The sequence below is a fragment of the Coccomyxa subellipsoidea genome (assembly GCF_000258705.1).
Source record: "Coccomyxa subellipsoidea C-169, whole genome shotgun sequence".
Taxonomy (NCBI): domain Eukaryota; kingdom Viridiplantae; phylum Chlorophyta; class Trebouxiophyceae; family Coccomyxaceae; genus Coccomyxa; species Coccomyxa subellipsoidea.
In genome coordinates, this window is record NW_005178026.1 from 619,521 (window position 1) to 641,764 (window position 22,244).

Genomic DNA, 22,244 nt, shown 5'->3' on the forward strand with positions numbered 1-22,244 from the left:
GGGTCACTCCTTGGGAGTGCGCTGCCTAAGCAGGAACCTGGTTACGATCTTTCTCACTCTTACTCGGTACGATTGGAAGCAAAAACTTGATCTGGCCACAAGCCACACGCTACAACTCCTTTTTAGTGCATTCGACAGTCATGGAGGTCGCCATCGAGACCGTGTCGTTCACGACGAGCGTGGAAGGGACGACGCCTGCGATAGCAGCGGTGAGGCCTCATTTGCTTGTTTGTCAGATCCCGCTCACGTTTGTCTTGTGTTTTTTCTTATCTCTTGTTTTGTTTTTTGTAGATAGCGATCAAGATTGCGAGACGATGGATCGATCCAAATTTGTCGATACACACACCTGCGCTTTTCACAGACCTGCCAACTCCTCCCAAGCCGGTATTACACGCAGTATTAATTGCCTTGCAGGCAGCGTCGCAGCCAGACACCCTGGCCCTCGCAGCACAGTGCCCCTTCATCCAGCAGATCGTGGTAAGGCTTCTTTCTCTCTATTTAGACAATTCAACAACTTTCGACCCTGCAGTGCAGCTCCCAGACAAGCACAAATCCCCTACATGAAAGGGCACTGCTTTGCAGGTCCTGACTGACGATGCACAGGCAGTCTCCAACACTCTGGCTCCCTTTATGGCCCTGGCAAACAGCACCACTGCACCCAGGTGATTCCTACCGTTTTCCCCTCCTGTCAATCTTCCTGCCTCGGCTAACAGGGGTCAGTATATATACTGAGCACCGTGCCCATGGTGGATTGGGTCTTGCTTGGATCGGGTGAATCCATCAAGGGGTATGTTTCCGGCAGACTTCAAGTGCTGCTTGTCTGCATGACGTACCTTGCCTTCTGGCATAAAAAGCCTGTAACTGAAGAAGTCTTTCTTTTTGTTTCCTTATTGGTCATGTCCGCAGAATAACAGTCCTATGGCCCTTTTCGTTGCTTCATTTTGCTCGAATGCGCTTCAGCAAAACCAGGACGGACTGCGGCTTTTGCACGCCTTCAACACAGCACGTCAGTCTTTCACCCTTGCAGCAGCAAATGCACTCTTTGCATGTGTCTGCATCTCTCCCCCTTGGTTTGCATCAGCATGGTTGCCTACAGTGTTGCCACAGCCGTTTGTTGGCCTGCCAGGATGTTCCACCACCGGGCGAGGATGACTGTGGATGGAGAGGCAAGCCCCAGGGCCACGGTTGCAGTGGACATGCCAAAGACACCGGGCTCTTCAGAACCCCTGCACATCCCTGTAGGAGGTGGGATCTGCTACACCATGTTTTTTCTGAGGACTTTGGCTGGAAGCAAATGCAGCTACAAACATGTGCCTGATTGAAAATTTGAAGCCACAAAAATGGCTGAAGCTGGGATTCTCAGGAACTTTTCTCCTGAAATCGGTGTTTTGGGGTGGATCTCTGCTGAAAAAGCTTAATGTTGGCTTCCTGCAATGGTATACTGATGCTTAGAAGCCAATTGGCGGCTTTAAAGTCGGACAACCTCAGATTGCGCCACAAAAGTACCCTGTCTATTTGTTTAGAGCCACATTGGCTTCAAAACGCCGGGAACCGTGCCTGCAACCCCTGCCATTTGATGAATGTGATTTTCAGGCTGCATTCCTTGGTGGCCCCGGCTGGCGGGGGGTGATATAATACCGAGCACAATGCCCACGGTTGATTGGGTCTTGTTTGGATCTGGCGAGTCCAACGAGGGGTAGGACTGCGACAGCCTTCTCTGCAGCTTGCCTGCAGGACGCACCTTGCCTCTGGCAGGATGGTTTTTAAAGCGTGTACCGTGTACTTTTAATAACAATACCCCCTTAGTGATAATTACATGGCTGTATTGCGTCCATGCATGCCTGTTTGCATGCCAACCCAGCTAGGGGCGCTGTTATATTCTAACCCCTTCTTGCCAAATCTGCTGTGCACACAAGGATCCGTGCAGCCTGCATAATGCAGAGTTGAGCCCACACAATTTACTGTCTGCCTAGAGAACGAAGGATGATTGCACGTTTCAGGGCAAGTGGCAAGCCAAAGACTCTTGCCAGGGCAGTAGTGTGCGCGCAAATGTGCAGCTGACAGACGAATGTACTTTGCATTTGCAGGGCTGGAGAGTCCTGCAATTGGGAAGGAGCCTGTTGGAGCAGAGGGTGGGAAGCCCCAGCAAGAGGAGTCTACTGAGGAAGCCAGAGGTTAATCATCATTCCCAAGAACAATTAAGACTGGTGGAACAGTCTTTATGACAATCAAGCTGCCTGCCGTTGACGGCATCACTTGCAGGGGAGAACTGCCATTGTAGCAGGGGTAAATAAGCATGTCCATGCATTGTCCTGTAGTAATGCATTATGTGAGTATTCAACGGTTGGAGGTGGAGGTTGTAGCTAAAAAGGGCTCAAACAGTGGGTTGCAGCAGCTGGCTGGGCTTATGTTTGATCTGGCTGAAGCAGAGATTAGAACGTTGGCAAAGCTAGAGATGTAACAGGCTACAAGGTGTATTTGTCGTCCTGCAGAGGAGATTGTGGAGTCGTGGAAGCCAAAGCCAGAGCAGAAGCCAGAGGCGGCAATAGAGGGGGATGGCGCTGGTCAGCAAGCAGCCAAGGAGGAAGCTTCCCCAGAAGCTTCTGCGCAGGCGCAGCCTGCGTAGGAATCCCTTTGCATCAAACGCCGGCAGCTGAATGAATTAAAATGCACAACTGTAGTCCTTGCGAGAAAATGAAGTGGCGTCAGACATTGTGCATGCATTCTGTAAACTGGATGCTGATCCTTTGCGTGCAAAAATTAGTAATACTTTGCTGACTTTGCACCCTGATCACAGACAGGGACTAGTGTAGAGGGCTCAAGAATTTTGTCATCAAGGTCATTAGTAGTGAGGAGTCTTGAAAGAATGTGACGAATGGGAAATCATGGATCACGAGAGACTTGACGAAGGCTTGAGCCACATGCCATGCACCAAGGCCATCACCTCATCTCACATTCGATCTTGGACAGCTCCTACTGCTGGACTGCTATAAATGGCGTAAAGCTTCTCGGTCCACACATTCAAGAACAATTGTGCTGTGTAGACTTCTGAGTTTGCACCTTTCTCACGGTGATTAGGCTGCCGCGAAACGTTTCCGTCCTCGAAGCCTGCCAACTCCGTCCCTCTCGTCTCGCCTAACGACAGGAAGGGATGGCCTCTGTTCGGACTCTGTTGCTCTTCGGCGCCCTCTTGGCAGGTGAAACACCTATATTACAGGTTTTAAGAAGCACAGCTTTTTTTTCTTTCATAATAGGCCCTTCTGGAAAGGATGTCGATGTCGATGTCGACAACACCTTCCTCGCGGTGTAAGGAACAGATGCCCGGTTGTTTTGTCAAAGGTCCTCCCTGTCTCCACAGGCGCCTGCACAGCCAACGCAGACGACAAATCCTTCGACGGTGTCGTCTCAAGCTCGACGTCCGGTCCCTCCGGCCACAACTCCTTCGTCGGCTCCTTCAACGACAACAGCATTGTGGGCCTGGTGGACGACAACGGCAACCTCAGGCCCCTCAAGAGCTCCGACCTGCGCCACTCCCTCTTCGATAGCACAGGCAAGCGTCCCCCGATCTATCGTAAACCATGCCGAAAAGCAGAGGCCCAGTCCACCTTCCTTCAGCTTCTCCAAACCTTGTGCACGTGAGCTTGTGCCGAAAGATTTCTTGGCAATCGTCTCTTGAAATACCTCACCAGCTGTAGAGTTCTTCAGCCGAGCTCCTGCTTGCATCCTTTCTCAGCAGGACGAAATACTGAATTACCAAAAACTAAGAGATCATCTGGGACAGCAGGCCGCAAGCTGCTGGACTTCAGCTTCCACGACTTCAATCATTTCAACAGCGATGGCTTCAGGAACGACAACTTTGACGGTGCGCTGCCTCTTGTTTCCTTTTCCCCACCACATCAGAAAGACCTACGCCTCCCTTATTCATGGCTCTCCTGTGATGCAGTATATGTTCTTGGGAATTCAACAGAACGACTTTGTTGGTGTCGACAGTGTTATCTTAAGAGTGTTGGGGTGCCATGCTCGGCGCTGACTCCAGAGAATCAAAGTCAGGCGTCAATTTAATCAACCAATCTTCCTGGACCAATGCATCTGTCAGAGGACTTGAGCTACCACCCTTGGGTGCACCTCACCACTGGTCACCTTGCGGACTGTTCGCATTTGCTGCTCTCAAATTCGGGCCCCGGCTGGCGGGGGGCGGTAAAATAACTGAGCTCCGTGCCCACGTTTGATTGGGTCTTGCTTGGATCTGGCGAGTCCAACTAGGGGTAGGGTTGTGGCAGCCTTTGCCTGTAGCTTGTCTGCAGGACGTACCTTGCCATTTGGCAGGAACAGCGCGTAGTACCATTTGGCAGATGTGGGCTGAGTATCTGTGTGTCCAGGGCGCAACAACAGTGACGCAACAGCAGCCGCGGCCGCTGCTGCGGCCTCAGGTGCTCCCTCCGTCTCTCAAAGTGTACAATGTTGGCACTGCGCCATGCAGATATAGGGCTTTTAGATGACTTCCACTTCCAAGTTAGGTGCCTCGCGCCTTTAAGACTAAACACGCCAGTCGCAGGCTCAGCGGGCTTTGTAAAGAGCATCGTTTAAACTATTATAGCTGAGGCCTATCACATGAATTGCTGGCATTGCAGACATAACTGGCTCATGCAATCACTGATAGGCAGAGCAGAGGCAACCGTTGATGATTTGCATGGGGGCAGAATTTCCCAAAGCAGCATCGTGCCTTCAAGTCACGAAGTATAAAACCGATACATATGCGTCTCTGCAGGCCGCAAGCTGCAGGAATTCAATGACTTCAACAGCTTTGGCTTTGACCGCACCAACGAGGACTTCAGGCGTGGTGACTTTGAAGGTGTGCTCACTTATGAATTTCCTCTAGCTGATGAGCATTTTGCTAGGTAGCTGTCAATTTGCCTGGCTGCATGCGCGTCACAGCTTAGTAGAGAACCTCACCCATCAGAAGGACTGCAGATCACCACTAGATGTTTTAGGGTAATTTATGACACCATTCTCACTTCAACTACTGATCAGTGGCTAGTGTGTACTTCTAGTGTGTGTTTAATGCACCCTATCAACACTTTTTGCTAACTGTGAGATTGGGTCTGAGATTTGTGCTGTGCTTCTTTGTACAGGCCGTGATGAGAGCTCTGCTGCAGCAGCAGCTGCAGCCGCAGCCGAAGGTGGGAACACACCACACTTGTGTTATATATGTGACTAATTTTGACCGATGTGAAGCAGAGCATGCAAAGCTGCTACTGCAGCAGAGAGCCCTGCTATCATCAAAGCTTGCAACAGCCAAGCGGCTCATGTTGACTTTGTCTTTCCAATGAGCAGGCCGCAAGTTGCTTGACGATCATTTCACTGGACTCAGGAACAACTTCAATAATGGTGCGTTTGTAGCCTGACCTCACAGATTTGTAGCCTGACCTCACTTCACTGTAGTTTCCATGTAGCTTCTATGTGGATTCATGTAGCTTCCATAATCTGGGATGCACCATGATCTGAATTATGATGCAAGCTAAAACTGACGAAGAATAGTGAGTGTGTGTTATCGAGAGAAGTACTCAATGAATATGAACTTTATATCTGTGCGTAACATGTAATTTGCATGCATGTGCAGGCCGGGAGAATGGTGCAGGAGCAGCAGCGGCCGCGGCCGCCGCATCGGATGGTACGCTTGGCTCTTTGTCTTCCCCTGTGCAACTGGCTGAATGGGACAGTGCTCTTTCAAGACTTTCCCACTCTTGCAGATTTCAGAGCAGAATACCATGATGCTGAGGGCAAGTGCAATGCCTTGTATTGTCAAGATTGTGGTTTGGAGGACTTCTGTGCGGACTCTGAGGAGTCATATCTTTTCAGAATTCCTGAAAAGGTCTTGTGTGCTGCTGCAATCCAGGCAGGCGTGGTGGGGACGCTGCAGCGGCAGCGTCGGCTGCTGCGGCCGACAGGGGATTTGGTGAGTGCTCACTTGCCTAAATCAGATACCTTTTTTGGCATACATGCATGCATATGATGTCTACTCGTGGTGCTGTCTGGTCCAAGTGTGCAGCAAAGCTTCTGACCCCTGTCGTCCTCATTTGAAGGCAGAGAGCAGGAAAAAGTGCCAGAAATACAGCGCTGTGATTGGCTGAAAGTGCTATTGATTGAGGTCCAAAGTACTTGACAGGGAATGTTGAACTTGATGGGTGCTGTGCGCAGGCCGCAAGCTGCTGCAGGGCAGTGACTTTGGCAACGTCGGCAGCAACTCTTTTGGGAATGGCCGCTCCGACAATAACAACAACTTCAACAGCAACCACAACAACGATTTCAACAACAACGGCTTCAACAACGACGACAACAACGGCTTCAACAATAACAACAATAACAGATTCAACAACAACGGTGGCGATGAGAGCGCCGCCGCAGCCGCAGCCGCCGCGGCCGCTAGCCGGGGCGGGGATGCAGCGGCGGCTGCCGCAGCCGCGGCCGCTGCCGGGGGCCGCAACAGTCACGCTGCAGCCGCTGCCGCAGCCGCCGCAGCAGCGGGTGGGCCACCCTTCACACCTTCTAGTCATGACCTTGTTTTCCCTTGACACTACCCTGGATGTTTCGTGTCAGAGAAATCCTGCTGTGTGCCCCGCTCTGTACTTCAAACTGCTGGAGGACCAGCCAAAGAGGCAGTGCGGATTGTCTGAAGTATGACATGCTTCTAATAAGCGCTTATTCTGACTAGGTGCTTCTGCAGGCAAGCTACCGGTTCAATTATAATATTATGTGCTCTTGTGTTGTCCTGCAAGATACAATCACCTCATGAGGGCATCCTGAATCCATACATCTGGGGATTTGTTGGTGTAGGCAACAGCGGTTCTGCGGCTGCTGCGGCTGCTGCAGCTGCTGCTGGACGCTGAATGGCGACTCAAGTAAGCCGTGGGCAGTGCCTTTAGTTCAAGACCAATATTCAAGAGCTACAGGGAAGATTTCTGAAGATACCCCAATGATGCGTCCAAAGGGATGCTGAATACATCGAAGAATGTCTAGCCAGATATGATCAAAGCCAATTGATCGAAAGCCATGAGACTGCCTTGGGAATTCATGGGATTGCTCGAGATGCGTACGCAGCGCTGCACCTGGAGAGTGGAAAGAGTTCTGTTCCAAATCTGCCATTGCTCTGATTATTCCTTTGCTTTTGTCAATGCAATCGGGATGATGGCCTCTCAAGCCCGCCAGATGCGCCCACATGTATCATCAAGCTGAAGGGTTGTATCTGGTGCCAGACTGGCAAGACACCCCTGGGATACGCTTGTAAACACCGTTGCTGTAAATCGTTTATCAACCCTTTGAAATCACTGCGAATATGTCAGCCTTCAGCTTCCAGCCAGGATGGAAGTGGGAGGGGAGTATTAGATTCAATCTGATATTTGCGATCTTAAGTTAAGAAGTCACCTGCACGCCCCTCCCAAGCAGCTTGCAATTGCACGTGAAACAGACATCACAGGCGTGGCACAATGCCTAGTGCTCTTTGAAGGGCGCATCTTGCTTCAGCACTGGCCAGGTCAGCGCTTGATCCAGAACCCCTTCTTAACGAGGACCCTCTAGAGATCTCCATGAGGGGCACATGCATTAACATCCGATCCTTCTGGAGCCTCTTTCAGATTCTTGCAACAGGACAGTTTGCGTTTCCATGGGACACCTGTGTGGAGGAAGCCAATTCTTTCTCCTCGAGAAGCTGATGGTGAATCCATGTCACGAATTCCACAAGAAACGCAGATACGCCATCCACTAGGGCACATCTCATTGCTCAATTTTCATTCTCGGACAGCTGCGTAATTGCCTGCAGTTCATTCGAGGTTCGTGCACTTTGACATTCCTGATCAGAACACCATCCCTACTGCGCAAGTCTAGAGCCCTCTCACCAGATTCTGAATATCTAAAGGTAATAGCGACCTTTGCAACCCCCCAGAGGATCCAGCATCGGGCAGACAAAAAGACCTGCCAGTATACTGCACAGGATTGTCTGGATGTTTTTTTGGAGACAGGGAAAACATGCAGACACTTGCACACTGCGCCTTTGCTTCTTGAAGCCAGCAAACCCAGCAGCATTCGCAGTGTCAAGAGGAAGTTTGCAGTACTGCAACTAGTTCTACGCAACCCTGTCCAATGACTGTCCCATGCATGCCATAAGCATGCGTTTCCAGTTATCCTGCAATCCGCAGTTCTCAAGAAAGCATGTTTCTCTTTCCCTGTGATTAGTGGCTCCGTTCTTGCGAGAGGGAAATTTTAAGGATCATTTTGGGCCCTTTGCATGCATGCATGCACATGCACTCACCTGCAACCTTTGATGCTGCCGTTGACCAGAAGCCAGGTGTACGAACCTTTCCAGACCCCGAAGAGAGCACATGAATGATATCAAGGTCCCTTCAAGACGGATCTCCCCAATTCATCATGATGAAGTCACCGAGGAATCCATGTCACGACTTGCCACGATTCAGTCAGAGAACGCGTCCACATGGGCAGAATCTGCCGATACCTCATTGCATCACTTTCGATTTGGACAGCTGCCGTCTTCGGGAAAAGTATAAAGAGAGCGCTGCTCCTCACAATTCCCAAACAATTCCAAGCACCGCTAGCAATCCTTAGGCTTCTGGTCAGACTTTTCGAGCTTCCGTTTGCCCCTGTACCTACCTCAGCTCGTTGCCTCAACTTCAGTCGTCGACAACCGGTTCCCGATGGCGCCCCTTCGTCATCTGATGCTCTTCGGCCTCCTCGCCCTGATGGCAGGTGTGTTTGCACCTCCTGTCTCAATCCTGTAGCCCACGGCGAGGCCCAATCGTCCGGCATGCGCAAACGATCAGCCATTCCGCCATTCGGAATGGCTGATCGCTCCAAGAGTCTGTCTTCGGAAAGGCTCCGCAATGTCTTCACTCGTTCCACGAACGTGCTTGCTTAATTCTTAATCAAGCAATCAAGTCTATAGGGTTCTTGAGCACGGTCGCTGTCTGCTTCGCAGGATGCTGCTCGGCGCACAACTCGCTGTATCAGGACGTTCCTCTCCAGGACGACCCTGGCCTCCTCCCTATTGGAAGCCAGATCCCTGTCAACTGCCTGGCATTCAGGAATGGGGCAGCGGCAGCAGCTGCAACCGCCGCAGGTGCATCCTTTAATCTCACTTGCATGTGTCTTTCTTGTGAGCTGATCTCAAGAGTGCTTCTCCTGTCAGTCATATAAAGAGCAAGGAAGCTGCAGACAAGTCATGCACTGCTAATGCCTGAGCACATCTCCAGGCTGAAGAAAGACACCTCTGCTGGTGGCAGCGTCAGAAATTTCAGCTTTCAGGGTTTCTGTAATGCCTGTGCCATGCTGTGGCCTTGGATCGCAATCCTCGGTCAGAATGTGAATTCATCGGTGGTTTGCCTGGTGCAACAGGCCGCAAGCTGCTAGGCTCTTCTTCTGGTGACCGCCGCAGCAGCAGCAGCAGCAGCAGCAGCAGCAGCAGCAGCAGCAGCAGCAGCAGCAGCAGCAGCAGCAGCAGCTTCGCAAGCAACGGCATCTCTAACGGAAACAACGAACAGGCAGCTGCCGCCGCAGCCGCCGCGGCCGCGGCCCGGGGCGGTACCGGCGAGGCAGCCGCAGCCGCAGCCGCCGCTGCCGGTGGCCCCAACAGCCGCGCAGCAGCAGCAGCCGCCGCCGCCGCCGCAGCAGGTAGATCTCTGTCCTGTACTTTGAGTATTTTGTTTCCCATAAGTGTGAGAACAAAATGCTGTGGGGAGCAGTGCCCTTTCAGGCCTTGCTGTTGCGAGCATTCTATGCTGTGCAGGAGACTTGAGGAGCTACAGGAGAGGCATTGTTGCTATGTGAGCAAGTCGAACGGTTCCTAACAACCATATGCGTGCTGCATTGCAGGCCAGAATGGAGCGGCCACAGCCGCCGCAGCCGCCGCCGCAGCAGGTAAATTTTTATTCTTGTAGTTTGTCTCCTGTGTAATGCTGGACCCCGTGATTGCAGGAGTTAATGTTGCCGACTTTGCCTAGCTGTGCAGCATTGCAGAGGTATAGAAGAGATCTTGATCCTGTTAGAGGGAGGCTGCAAGGTTCTAAACCTCTCAAGAGATCACAAGTTGTGGATGTGGACCCATATATGTTTGCAAGTTCTTCATGCTTTGCGGCGTTGAAGAGATGTAAAAGATACTGAGCTCCTGTGGAGCGCGCGATATATTAATCATCCTTTGTATATTTGCACTGCAGGCCAGAATGATGGAGCGGCAGCAGCCGCTGCAGCAGCCGCCGCAGGAAACACCGGCAATGGTGGGTTGCTTGATGCCCCTCATACAACCGTGACACGTGCATTTATTTGTTCCATCTGAAGAGACAACGATTTTGTTATCACAAGCTCCTCCTGCCAAGAGGCAAGGTGCCTTTGCACACAAACTGGCGTTTGTTCAGTACAGGCTGAAAAGGAGATGTGTGGTCTGCGCAGGCGGGCGCAAGCTTTTGACCTCATCCTTCGGTGGCCAGACTCCCCAACAAGTTGTCGACTCATTCGTCAATGACCACATCCCCAACACTGGCTTCACAAACAGCGGCTTCACCAAAGACGGCATCATGACCGGCAACACTGAGCAGGCGGCAGCAGCCGCAGCCGCCGCAGCCGCGGCAAATGGCGCGACCGGTGCCGCAGCCGCAGCCGCAGCCGCCGCTGCCGGTGGCCCCAACAGCCGCGCGGCAGCCGCCGCGGCAGCCGCCGCCGCTGCAGGTATAATTCATCTGATTATCTTGATCTGAGATATAAGCATGTTGTTGGGAAATAGTTGGGCAATGAAAGCATTAAAATGCCGGTGGCCGCAGCAGCCACGCGTCAGCTGTTGCTGCAGCCGCCGCGCTGCACGTTACGCCAAGAATTTATGTAGATTTAGGTTCTTTTCCTCAAGATTTTAGTTACTGTTTGCACAGTCAAAGCTTGAAGCCTACCATTGCCTGCTGCCAAGTGTTGCTCTTCTGCAAGCAGCAAGTAATACTGCAGACCTGTAACGTACAACTGCTATATGTTACCCTCCCAGCTAGTAATGATTGCGTGATGCTAGCTTCAATCGTGTTGTCATCTGATATCAAATCTGATCACGCAGCGTGATGCATCGCAGGTGGAAACGGAGCGGCCGCTGCCACCGCAGCTGCCGCAGCTGCCGCCATCAGCTCTGGTGAGATTTTTTTGTTGGCCCCACACCGTAAGAGCACTTTCAACCTCTGCACCGTCCTGATCAGGGTTTGCCTTCCTACGGAATTTCCCCATGGGATGGAGCCTACGCTTCTGGGTTTTGGAAAGGGTTCTGGTCCGCCCCCCAGTGGCAGCTGTACCTTTTAGGCAGGTGTAAAATCTTTCATTTATCAAATGATATAGGGTTAGGGTATCCAAAAATACTGTCCGGGCAGCCCAGGATCTTTGTTGAGACCCTGTCAACCCTGCTTCTGGGTCTCTTTATAAGCTTGTTTGATTGCTGCATCGTGGAGATCCCCTTGGCAGTGACACATGCATTGGTGATGATTCTTGCACAATACGGTCTGGGGAGAAGCTGTAGCAGAGCCATTGATCAATATCAGATCCTGTCTGATCTGACAGACCTGGTATACTTTGCAGATACGAGATTTGCTGAACGACAGTAAGTGTGCTTAATGCAGGCGGAAATGGTGCGGCCGCAGCCGCCGCTGCAGCCGCCGCCGGTGGCAAGTAGAGTGACTTACTATGGCATTTGGAGAATTGCAAAGGAAAAATTAGCTGTCAAGGACTATCAGGATAAAAGCACTGGGGAAAGAGCAGCCTGTTTTTGTTCTGCAATTGGGACAGCAGGCTGGGATGAGAAAGAGCTTGAGATTGCATGGCTTTCGCTTTCAGTAGAATTGAATGAGCACAATTTATTGCTTGTGTACTTGATTTCATGGGTCATTCGGTGATAGAACAGTCAAATGAGAGGCAGGTTTGGCCAACAAGAAATGCATGATGGCGCTCACAAATTTTTAGGATGGTTGCTGAGATCTTTACAATGCTTCAAATGAAATGAGGAACAGCACTGCAGTCCCAAATTGCTTCTTGTCCACTAGTGTCCACAGTCCTGCTGCAAATGTGTTGGATTGATTGTAAGGAACTTGTGATTGAACACAAGATAGCAAAAACCACTAATCCCAGAATGGCGGATTAGGTCATTAAGTGACGCCCGGCTGCCGGCGTGGTACAAACAATCAAGTTTATGAGAATGATACGCTTTTGACAGTTACAGTACCTTCTCAGCACTCAGCATCGTCTCCGCACAGACACAGTGCACTCACTCTTCGGCCAGCGCACGCCGACCTGTCTCCTGAGCTCTGGCTGGGGCAGCAACCCTAACAAATCCCCCGGTGACCCATTAGATGTACCAAAGCCCCCCTGACAAACCCCCGCAGCTGGACTGCTCTTACGCACATACGACCCATCAGCCTCTTGGCTGACAAAATCAGACATGTCTCTCCTTTTACAAATTTGTTGCTCGCTCACACCACTTGAGCTGCTGCAGACGCTTGCATTTGGCCCTGTCTGACAGCCACTGCCACATGCACTTTGTCGCTCGTCTCTCGAAGCTTGTGATTTCTGGCTGGGAGCGTCTTGACCGCTGTCATTACGCGCATCTTTGCAATTGTCTCGACTGCAGGAACTGCTGTAGGCGGTGGCTTGTTGACTGGACAGAGTGAGGCTGTATCTGGAAAGCAGCAGAGCCACCACAAGAGCAATCTCTGCCTCTGCAAAGAAGCGCCCAGGGCACCTGCAGCACAACATGCAATCAAGTCAGAATTGCAAGGTACCAGCCATGTCACAGTCAACATGTGGAATAACTTGTGGCACTCTAACAAGAAGAGCAAGCTCGTAACTCAGCTGCCCTTTCTTACTATAACTATTGACATTCACTGCTCTACACATCGAGCTTTAGGCCACTGCCCGGAACAATTTTTGTGTACCGGTGAGTTCCTCTGAGAGGGGAGTTTTTAGTGAAGTGCATGGTTCATAGCCCCCTATCTACCATTCCAAAAGAGGGCAGCAAGAGGGTAAATAAGGTGAAATGTACCTATATCGGCCGCCGCCGAAAGCAAAGCCGGCCACGCCGCCGATGCCGGCCACGCCCGTAACGGCGGCCAGGTCCCCCCGGCAGGGGTTATAATCGAATGCGCGCGACCCGAACAGGCGCTCGTCCAGGTGGCTCTCATATGGCGAAACTGCAAGAAGCTGCCCCTGCAGCCATGACATGGCGATTGAGAGAAGCAGTGTAAGAGTTAGAAGAGACAAGGCAAGTGCCTATATATATATACCCTAATCTTCAACATACGATCTAGCAAACAAAAGGTTTGGGTGCTAACAAGGCTAGCCAGCTCGTGATGAGAATCCAGCAGTCCATATTCGCGAACGCTACACTAATGAGCAGTGTGAGCATTGCTGAGCAGTTCTGAGCATGCATATTTCTGACAGTGCCAAGGAAATTGGTATACTCGTTCCAAGGCACCTTCCTGGGTAGAAGAGCTGCCGCCATGCAAGGGACTCTCAAGGACATTTTGCATCGGTATAGCAGGCAAGTTTGCCTCGCACTACGCACTCTGCACACTGTTTCCACACAGCTGCATGTCTCCTGACCGCTCACATCGCCTTGTCTGCTTATTCTCTGCTGCCTAGGTGTGACCAACGGACTGTGTGATTCGTATGCAACGCTGACTGAGGTTGCATGCCTTTTTTATGCTGAGCTGGCGGCCGTCGTCCATAGGCATGCACGTGTCACATGCGGCCATGCGCAAATCTACGCCCGGGGAGCGAAGCCGAACAGCCTCTGCCACCGTGGCCGCCAGAGGGCCCCTACGATCCAACGCCACCTGCGCAGAAGATTAAAAGAATTAAATTGAATCCTGAAATGATAACATCCAGTATTGCAGAGAGCATATGGGCATGGGCATCTGTTGTATGCAGCTAACATGTTCTGCCGAGGCATCCCAAATAGCAGCACAGGCACCTGCAAGCCATTTGGATACGGACTTCAGTTGTTGGCTTGATCAGGCTTCTTGGCTATTTTTACTGGATGACACATTGAAAGGTGGTGATGTGCGTACCTGAACAAGAGACTCTAGGTATTCACAGGTCTCTGCTGATGTGGCGCCAGCTGGCAGTGCCGGCGGCAGTGTCTTCAGAACAGCGTCCAAGTGGCTGCGATGCATTCCCCTGGCCTTTAGTAATTGGATAAACTTTTAGGAAGGGCACCCTAGTGTAGCATGCAAACCCTGGCAAGGATGTGCAAAGGGGCACTACGGACACTAGAAGATTGAGAGACATTGAGAGACATTGAGGGGTTCATCTTTGAGATGCGCTTTACATTAGTGTATACCCCTGCTAAGCTGCAGACTTTTGCGGGCGCGCAGTTGTGGCTGCAGACGCGCGGCCACAAGGCTTCTGACTTAGGGATTGCCAACGTGCAAATATACCAATATCAATCGGCTGAAAAGTATCACCTGCAGTGCTGTGGCAGTAATAGGAACGCCGTCGACCAGAAGGCAGCAGGAACACTGTTGGACAGGGCGGCCCACAGCACTGCCAGCATGGCATTGGGCGCCAGGTCAGCCTCAATCTCACTCTGCCTGATCAGGTCGCCTATCAGCTCCCCTTCAAAGTCCCCGGCCGCCAGAGATGCCCTGCCAAGCCATGATTAAGTACCCAGCAAAGACCAACTTTCCAGTACAAATCAGCCAAATTCTGCCAGTGTGATCACACGCTCAGCAGCATCATCTGCAGGTTGTGTTCTTAGCAGATGGATGCACAGAATCTCGTCTGGCATAGCCAAGTTAGTGGTTTACATGAGTACCTTGCAGTAGGCAAGGTGAACTACAAGGCAGCCTTTCTATGGCGCCAAATTCTTGCTCCGCTGATCGGGTGGAGCTTGGATCTGGCCAGCCCAACAAGGGATCTGATTTCGGCAGCCTATCACTGCAACTTGTCTGCAGACACATCCTGTCTCTTGGTGGGAACACCCTGCGACTTGATTAAATCGTGCAAAAGTTAGGCAAACTGAGTTTGAAGGGGTCACCGGAAACTAGCCAGAAGCCGGGCGCGCGATGCGGAGAAGCTGCGCTGCAGGATGTGCGGCAGCGGCGAGGCGGCAAGTTCAAATCCGGATTCAAATTTGAAAAACGCATCAGCCAGCGCCGCCGGGCCGTGGCGGCTGCAAAACTCCGCGCCAAAGAGCGCTTGTACCGTCGGTGCAAACAGCACCTCCTTCACTGCCTCCAATAGGCCCACCTGCACCAGTAGTGTATCCCCTTCTGACAAGGGGAGTAAAAGAGAAGGGTGTAAAAGAGAAGGTCTTCCTCTTCCAGTTTCCTTGGATCTGACAGGCAGTCGATACAATCCCAGGACCTGCTTCTAGCTTGGCAGCCTTCCTGCGCATGTACAATTGCCACAAAGCTGCACAGTTCTACCAGCGTGCCTGTACACTAGATTAATAGAGCGATCAGGACGCTTTTATCAGATTGTCCTAGGTGCTTAATCAACCTGGTGACTCAGCAGTGATTCAACGGAGAATTGCATGAGTTTGCTCCCTGTAAGAATTATAATTAGAGTGTCAACAGAAGGAATCCCACCTCACCACAGTCCCCCCACAATGCGTGCAGCCGCTTCTGCATGGCAGCTGCCACCGGCTGCAGTCGGCTGCGCAGGCTGTCAGGGGCGAGCAGGCCCCTCAGAGCTGCCAGCATGGCGGAATGTTTTGGGAAGAACCTGTCTGATGGCAGCCCAAACACCCTCTGCGTGAAGGGCTGGATAGCCGGCCTGCAATCCCACATTGCAGCCATTGATCGATGCACGTGGCTTTGATATAATCAGCATCTACAAGCCGAGATGCAGGGTAGGCTGGTTGAAGGTCTGTCCATGGAAAGTGTGTGGATCACCTGAAGGCAATCTCAGCGTCTGGCGCCGAGAAGAAGTGTTGAATGGCAGGCGGGCTGAAGAGGAATGTCATGGAGCGTCCGGCCAGCTTCAGAGTGAACGCATCTCCATACTGCACATATCAGCAACAATATCGGTAAGATGCCAAGGTAAGAGAGATTCTGCGAGTTTAAATGGCTACCCTATAAAATGACAGAAAGCATGCCTTAACTTCCATGTTGGTCCATTATTAAATGTTTCATAGCATGAGTTTGCAACCTTGAGACGGCAGCGATGTATAAAGTCCGATCCGTGAAGAGCTATCCCCATCGTGTTTCCAAGGAAGGGCCATCCTGGAACTGTGGGGGTCTGAACGGTACCTCGTACTGCCTTAGAATTGCCTGATTGGACCCCAAAGAAATAAATCAAGCCAGTGATTGCCAGGACAAGTGTCGCAAGCACGACCTCAATATCCATGGCATCAAAGCAATGTCAGGTTGGGAAAATCCCTGGATCGCCCTTCAAATCGTTACGCAAGTATATCGTTACAAGATTGGCAGTTATTTATTCACACTAAGCCTAAGCTGAAAGCTTGCTCTGCCTTGGCTGCAGATAACAAGGTGCATGAGGCAGCTTCCACATCTCAGTTCATAGCTTCCTCTTATTCCCGTTGAGGCCCTCTTTCTCAATAGCAGTACAGAAGATATCATTACTCAGATTTTATTCATTCAAAGCTGTACAAACATATCATGCAACCTGGTTGCAGCTGCCTCTTCTTTTGCCCATGACTGAATATCTTCCCTGCCCGCATGCATGCTACTACGCAGCGCTGCGCTTACTAAGCGCAGTAGCTAAGATCTTAAGGTTTAGACAAAGACAGGATGCCGTCAGTGACTCGGTACAAGCTGTTGAGCACAGCTGACTCCACGGTCAAAGGATTGCATAGTCCTGGCATTATAAATCCAGCATCATTGCAGGAAACATCAGGAGCTAAGCAGCGGCTAAGCTGCTCACTCGTTAAGTTCTTTCGTAGGCAACACAATTAAGGGCAGAGCAGCCGACTTCATTGCAGCAATATATTGCTGTACAGATTGAAGTCAGGTCGAAACCAGCTAAGCTGCCCCAGAACTCGTGGGCATCACAACCGCGGGCACAGCGCCCGAGGCAGGCAGCTGTGGCGATACATTGATGCTTCGCAGCGACCCCTGCTGCATGTGCTGTGGCGAGGGCTGCCGTTGATGTGGCGTTAAGCTGGCATGCATTTGCTGCTGATGTGGCGACGGCTGGCGCTGATGTGGCAGCCCGAACGGCTGCTGCGGCACCCAGTGACTGACTGCCGGGTCCATGGACAGAAATTGCGCCAGCGGGAAGGAAGCAGCCGGGAGCTTCTCGAAAGCTTCCTGCAGCGCCTGAGCTGATGCCTGCCCAGAGCTGGCGGCCTGCTGTGGCACACAAAACATCAGTCAATGTCTTGCTTCCTTTAATATATTGCATTAGGATGTGATTCCGCGCGTTTCTTGAAATGCGTTGGCACTGCCTGCACCCTGCTGGCGTCATGTTGGAATACCTCAGCCCAGATGATTGGGATAAGCATCAACACAGAGCAATCCCAGCCTAGAGGCGATATTTCACTCCCTCATGGCGTTTTGAAAGAACAGGAAGGCGCACCGGAGGGGTCGTGGCCTGCCCAACCGAAGGAACGCTGGCAGCATGGGGGGGACTGCTGGCAGTGGCTCTGTCCTGTTGTTGTTGCTGCTGCTGCTGCTGCTGCTGCTGCGGCTGCTGTTGAGCCAGGTCGTCGGTGGTAGGTGCTGCATGGTGACCGTCCCCCGATGCTGGGTCACTGCAGGGCCCTTGGTCATCCATTTGAGAGCTTTCCAGCACCTGCTCGCCAGAGGCCACATTTAAGACCAAGCGCATTTCAAAATTTTACCAGGGAATAAACTTTTACCAAGGAATCTGAGATGCAAGATGAGCCCTGGGACACCATTTTAGAAACTGACAATGGTCTTGTGAAGGGAGCAGACCCTTGCACGGCTCGTTGCAGTACTACTCCTCTGAGGCAGGCTCAATACACTGGCTAGGATAGGACTGGAGGACACTTGTCAGATGCCTCGATGTGCATCTGACCCATGAGATTCAGGTCAGATACCACCCGGGACAAGTGATGAGCACCCCCTTTGAATCCTGGAATAATTGCCATAGCATGCTTTGCTTGCCTTGGGCGTCAGCATACCATCATTTACACTGCGTTTTTGATGCAGCACATCCATTGCGACGGGCATCGTCCAATGCATAAAGTACTTTGTGACAACAGTCCTTGCCAGATTTGCACCTCAACCTACCACATCTTCAATAATGCACCCAAAAAGCAGCCGAAAAAGCGCGCCTGTGCAGAGGGTGTGGTCGGCCTCGCAATCGGCGTTCTGCTCGGGTCTCAGGTCTGATATCAATTGTTTGGACAGGAAGCAGCCAGGGAAATGCACAGCATGCCTGGGCGAGCAAGCGTTCAGGATCACCCAAGAAATAAAAGAAAGGTAAGGGAGGCGTGCCTCAGCAAAGGAGGGGTCGGCCTCGCGCGCGGCGCGCTGCTCGGGGGTCAGAGTTTTGAGGCGCGCGTAGAGGGCCTTGGAGGCGGCACAGAGTCGCTCGTAGGGGTCGCGCTCGGCCGCTGACATCAGCGTCCACCTGACCCCCGCCAGCCGCCCCATCTCCCCCACCGGCACTACCTTGTCCGGGTTGTCCTTCTGTGTGTAAATAATTTCAAATTCAAATCCAAAGTCTCCTGGATGATCCCGGATAAATTTCGAGTCATGCTTCCTACATGGCAACCACTGTATATGACGGGTTCACAGAGGCATGGCACAAGGGCCAGTGCCCGGGTTGTCCTCCTGCGCGCGCGCATGTGAGGTTCTTACACCCTGCTCTGTACATCAAGGGCGTTTCAGGAAAGGGCACGCAGAGGGCAGGTGGGTGCAGGAAACACCAAGATCATACAAACATCACCATTTTGTCCTGGTTGTTCTTCTGCGCGCGCGCAAATCATTTCACTCAGATCCGCTCTCAAAATCTAGGGTACGTGCTGAAATGCTCGCAGTTGGGATGATGCCACAAGGAGCAGCAACGTAGATTGCTGCAACACATGTGCAAATAAAATCTCTATCTCCCAATCGTTTAGGTGAGTGTCGCACGGCCAATGTAGCTACAAGTATGAGGAACAGTGATGAATACCTCAACCGAATTTAGGCAAGACAGTAGACAACGTGCCGCTTCGATCCATTTCATGGCGCCTCGAGCACTATAAAGAGGTTTCCAAGCGGTGGTCATGCACTTGCGGCCTGTGATGTCAAGCGCTGCCGTCCAGCTCACCTTGAAGGCGTCGCGGAATGTGTTGAGGAAGAAGAAGTAGGCGGAGGTCGGGCGCCGCAGCTGCCCCGGCTCGCGGGACCTTTGCCGTTTCTTGGGCGGCTTTGGGTGCGCGCTCGCGTACTCAGCTATCTCCGCCGCATACGTCGCCTGCGCGCAGATACACTCTTCACTCTGCTCTGCTTGCACGGTTCATGACAGCAGGAGTTTAGACCATGCACTGGGATACACATCTGCAGACCATGATCCAGGCCCCCTACAAAAGAAGTAAAGTCCTTCTCCCTGCCTTCTGCAAGCCTTTCACTAGCCTTCCAAAAGACAGAAAGAGAGCCAAAACCATGAATCAGCATTTGCAGGTTTGCCCCACAGACATTGTGACTGCCATCAGCATAAAGTCCTTGCATCTATTGTACTAATACAAGAAGACAATTCTGAAACGCCCAAATGGAGGCGCAATCTATTTGACTGCCTGTTCATGCCACCAGCTTCGCCGGTACATCGCGGTAGAGTCGTATGGTGGTGTAGAGGTGGCTTCTGCCTTGCTACCTTCAGAACGTTTCCTGCTGTGTGCGCTTTGGCACACATCCCCTTCAATTGATGACTTTGCAGAACTACCCTGTCCAAAGGAGCCATAAGAATGGCAGAGATGATATTGTCTGACGCACCTTGGAGCCGACGGACTGCTCTTCATAGACGGCCTTCTGCTCGGGTGTGAGGGAACGCCACGCTTCGCCTGCCGCCACACCCACGTCAGACACCCGATTCACTTCCGGGTGGTCCACCTGCGCATGCAGAATTATTGCTCGTGCAACGTCCAACGCACAAGTGTTCGGAATTTTTTTGTGGCACGCATGCATGCGTATAAAACACGGCCCTACTGCCCAGATCGCCCCTGGAGAATGTGCATCCAACATGGCCAAAGCGCAAGCAGCACTCATGTTCTTTTGCTCTGCAAGACCAACACTTGTACCCTGCGTGGAGCATTCATGTGCGCTTTCGGACATCCAGATCCTCAACCAACAAAGCCAATTGCACAGCTCAGCACACCCTTGTGCACTCCCCATAAGAGCCTTGAACATGCAGGGTCTACGACCTCAATCTGAGTTTGTACAGCATAATTTCACGAGAAATGCTCTGAAAGCGACACAAGATTGAAAACGTGCATGCTGCCAGCATGCCAACAGGTGCATGCCATTGCGGGTAGGCACAGAGAACGGTAACTTCGCTGCTGGACCGTCGATCCTATCCTGCTCGCTTACGCAGTTCGTAAGAGTGGGTGTTATGTGAGGGCTGCAGCTGTTTGGATGGCCAGCGCACCTTCCACTTCTCCCGGAACTCTGCCATGAAGAACATGTAGGCCGACTTGGGCCGCCGCGGCGCGTCCTTGGGCTTCTTCGCCCGCCGCTTCTTCACGCGGGGGGCCTCCTCCCTGCATGCATACAAACCCCAACATCAGCCATCAACAGCGCTGAATTGTCGCGATCAGGATCAAGGCATGACAGCGATAAAAACGCGAGCAAACGCATCATTAGAGCCCCTGGCGGCTACAGCGTGCCTGCCATGTCTGATACAACCAACAGGCAAGTGCTATTCAGTGAAAACTCCAAAGGGCTCTGTATGTCTCTTCTGTGATTCTGGCTACCTGTCAGCAGTGCAAAAACGCAACACAGGGAGTGCATTGGCACTTCGCCCTTTGAGTATATCTGCAGCCTGCACATGACCCTCATAACACCGCATTTCGATGCTACATGCGCACAGTATTGGTGTGCACCTGTAGCTTTAAACAGGCCCAAGTTATAAGAGCCATGTGGGTTCTGTGCACCGCAGCAGCAGCAACAGCACTGCAGCAACCTACAAATGTGCAAAAACGCTCACCCCATTTGCGCATCAGGGGCTGCAGCTGCCTTCTTTCCCCCGGCTTCTTCCTGCTGCGTTTCCCCCTGAGGCTGACTAGTGGAGGGGTGCTGAAATGCTGCACCGATACTGGGCGCTGGCAGGTGCTGCTGTGCCTGCGAGTGGGGCATCTGATGGTGCAGCTGAACGTTGGTTGGAATTGTCTGGAAGCCGAATCGGCTTGCATATTGCGACAGCTCTGCAGTTGCTGCATGCACGCTCTGCTGCAGCATGTGACTCTGCTGTGCATAGCTGGACAGTCCCCTCTGCAGCGCCGCTGGATCGTGCACTGGCTGGTAGATGGACTGGTGATGATGGTGAGTCCAATCTGCACATGCAGGGTGTCTATTAAATGAGGTGTGTAGCGTGCTTTCGAAGACCCCGTTTCTGCAAAAGCTTGGAGGGACTTCAAGGTCCTGTAAAGAGCGTTCCTGCGAGGGAACGCCTTCACATCCTAGTCTGCTTGCAATGGATCATCCTGGCAGTGAGCCTAGCTGCCTTGACTCAGACCCAAGCACTGCTGGCTGCAGCATTAAGAGTGATCGTATCCTCGGGAGTTCAAATGCATCTGAAAGCGATAGCATCAACGGCAAAACACGTTTGGAAACTCGAGAGCAGACACTGCAGGTGAGCTTTGTTCTTTCGAAACCTATAGCAAGAAATCCTCTAATACTGTAAGCCAACACAGCCTTTGATTGACTTTGACACAAGCAAGGAGCTTTCAGTACAGAGATCATACACACCCATGACACTCTATGGCGATGTGGTAAGGAGCACGCCACCCTGTCAGATGTCCCAAGCTGGACAGGTTTTCGCCTCTCCTTGAGTCAAAGGTCCCTCATGCACACTTGTAGGACGCGTTCGATTCCCACGTTCTTGAAGATGAGACACTGGCTGACATTTCCATCTTCAAAGCGTGGCTGTACTTAAGTGCACCTCTCAAGCCTCAGACGAACTTCCGACACGGATGTCCGATGTTAAAATTCCCTTCCGGGATATTTTATGCAAGGGTCTTTGACAGAAAAGCCCCGAGCGAGAAGAGCACTCGGGAATTCAAAGTCGTGATTTGGTCGTGACGTGAAGGACCGTCC

At 52.0% G+C, this 22,244-nt stretch overlaps 6 protein-coding genes across 6 annotated transcripts; 4 read left to right on the forward strand and 2 right to left on the reverse strand.

Moving 5' to 3' along the window:
- Positions 1–140: 140 nt before the first annotated feature.
- On the forward strand, positions 141–2,626 carry COCSUDRAFT_58156 (hypothetical protein; the record flags this gene model as incomplete). The annotated part of the gene is made up of 6 exons (XM_005644406.1): positions 141–209; positions 415–477; positions 583–662; positions 1,127–1,245; positions 2,088–2,174; positions 2,493–2,626. The coding sequence occupies 6 exons, from the start codon at positions 141–143 to the stop codon at positions 2,624–2,626; spliced, it is 552 nt and encodes a 183-aa protein (XP_005644463.1).
- Positions 2,627–3,151: 525 nt separating this feature from the next.
- COCSUDRAFT_58157 (hypothetical protein) lies at positions 3,152–6,903 on the forward strand (the record flags this gene model as incomplete). The annotated part of the gene is made up of 10 exons (XM_005644407.1): positions 3,152–3,197; positions 3,359–3,571; positions 3,785–3,862; positions 4,380–4,430; positions 4,769–4,852; positions 5,133–5,180; positions 5,621–5,671; positions 5,897–5,956; positions 6,199–6,525; positions 6,842–6,903. 10 exons carry the CDS (start codon positions 3,152–3,154, stop codon positions 6,901–6,903), a joined length of 1,020 nt encoding a protein of 339 aa, XP_005644464.1.
- A 1,802-nt stretch (positions 6,904–8,705) lies between these two features.
- Positions 8,706–11,701, forward strand: COCSUDRAFT_44324 (hypothetical protein; the record flags this gene model as incomplete). Its single annotated transcript, XM_005644408.1, has 8 exons — positions 8,706–8,757; positions 8,987–9,127; positions 9,403–9,678; positions 9,880–9,924; positions 10,221–10,280; positions 10,453–10,728; positions 11,114–11,170; positions 11,649–11,701. 8 exons carry the CDS (start codon positions 8,706–8,708, stop codon positions 11,699–11,701), a joined length of 960 nt encoding a protein of 319 aa, XP_005644465.1.
- Positions 11,702–12,289: 588 nt separating this feature from the next.
- On the reverse strand, positions 12,290–16,371 carry COCSUDRAFT_83555 (hypothetical protein; the record flags this gene model as incomplete). The annotated part of the gene is made up of 10 exons (XM_005644526.1): positions 12,290–12,333; positions 12,681–12,763; positions 13,064–13,227; positions 13,674–13,856; positions 14,091–14,184; positions 14,487–14,666; positions 15,059–15,270; positions 15,612–15,798; positions 15,918–16,027; positions 16,357–16,371. 10 exons carry the CDS (start codon positions 16,369–16,371, stop codon positions 12,290–12,292), a joined length of 1,272 nt encoding a protein of 423 aa, XP_005644583.1.
- Positions 16,372–16,601: 230 nt separating this feature from the next.
- COCSUDRAFT_34129 (hypothetical protein) lies at positions 16,602–17,326 on the forward strand. The gene has a single exon (XM_005644409.1). It carries the CDS (start codon positions 17,151–17,153, stop codon positions 17,310–17,312), a length of 162 nt encoding a protein of 53 aa, XP_005644466.1. The 5' UTR covers positions 16,602–17,150; the 3' UTR covers positions 17,313–17,326.
- A 1,417-nt stretch (positions 17,327–18,743) lies between these two features.
- On the reverse strand, positions 18,744–21,140 carry COCSUDRAFT_83556 (hypothetical protein; the record flags this gene model as incomplete). Its single annotated transcript, XM_005644527.1, has 5 exons — positions 18,744–18,785; positions 19,264–19,410; positions 19,926–20,042; positions 20,578–20,689; positions 21,136–21,140. The coding sequence occupies 5 exons, from the start codon at positions 21,138–21,140 to the stop codon at positions 18,744–18,746; spliced, it is 423 nt and encodes a 140-aa protein (XP_005644584.1).
- Positions 21,141–22,244: the final 1,104 nt, after the last annotated feature.

What these genes read in the sequence shown, in the direction of transcription:
- COCSUDRAFT_34129 (XM_005644409.1), top strand. Translation starts at nt 17,151, where the DNA reads ATGCATTTGCTGCTGATGTGGCGACGGCTGGCGCTGATGTGGCAGCCC.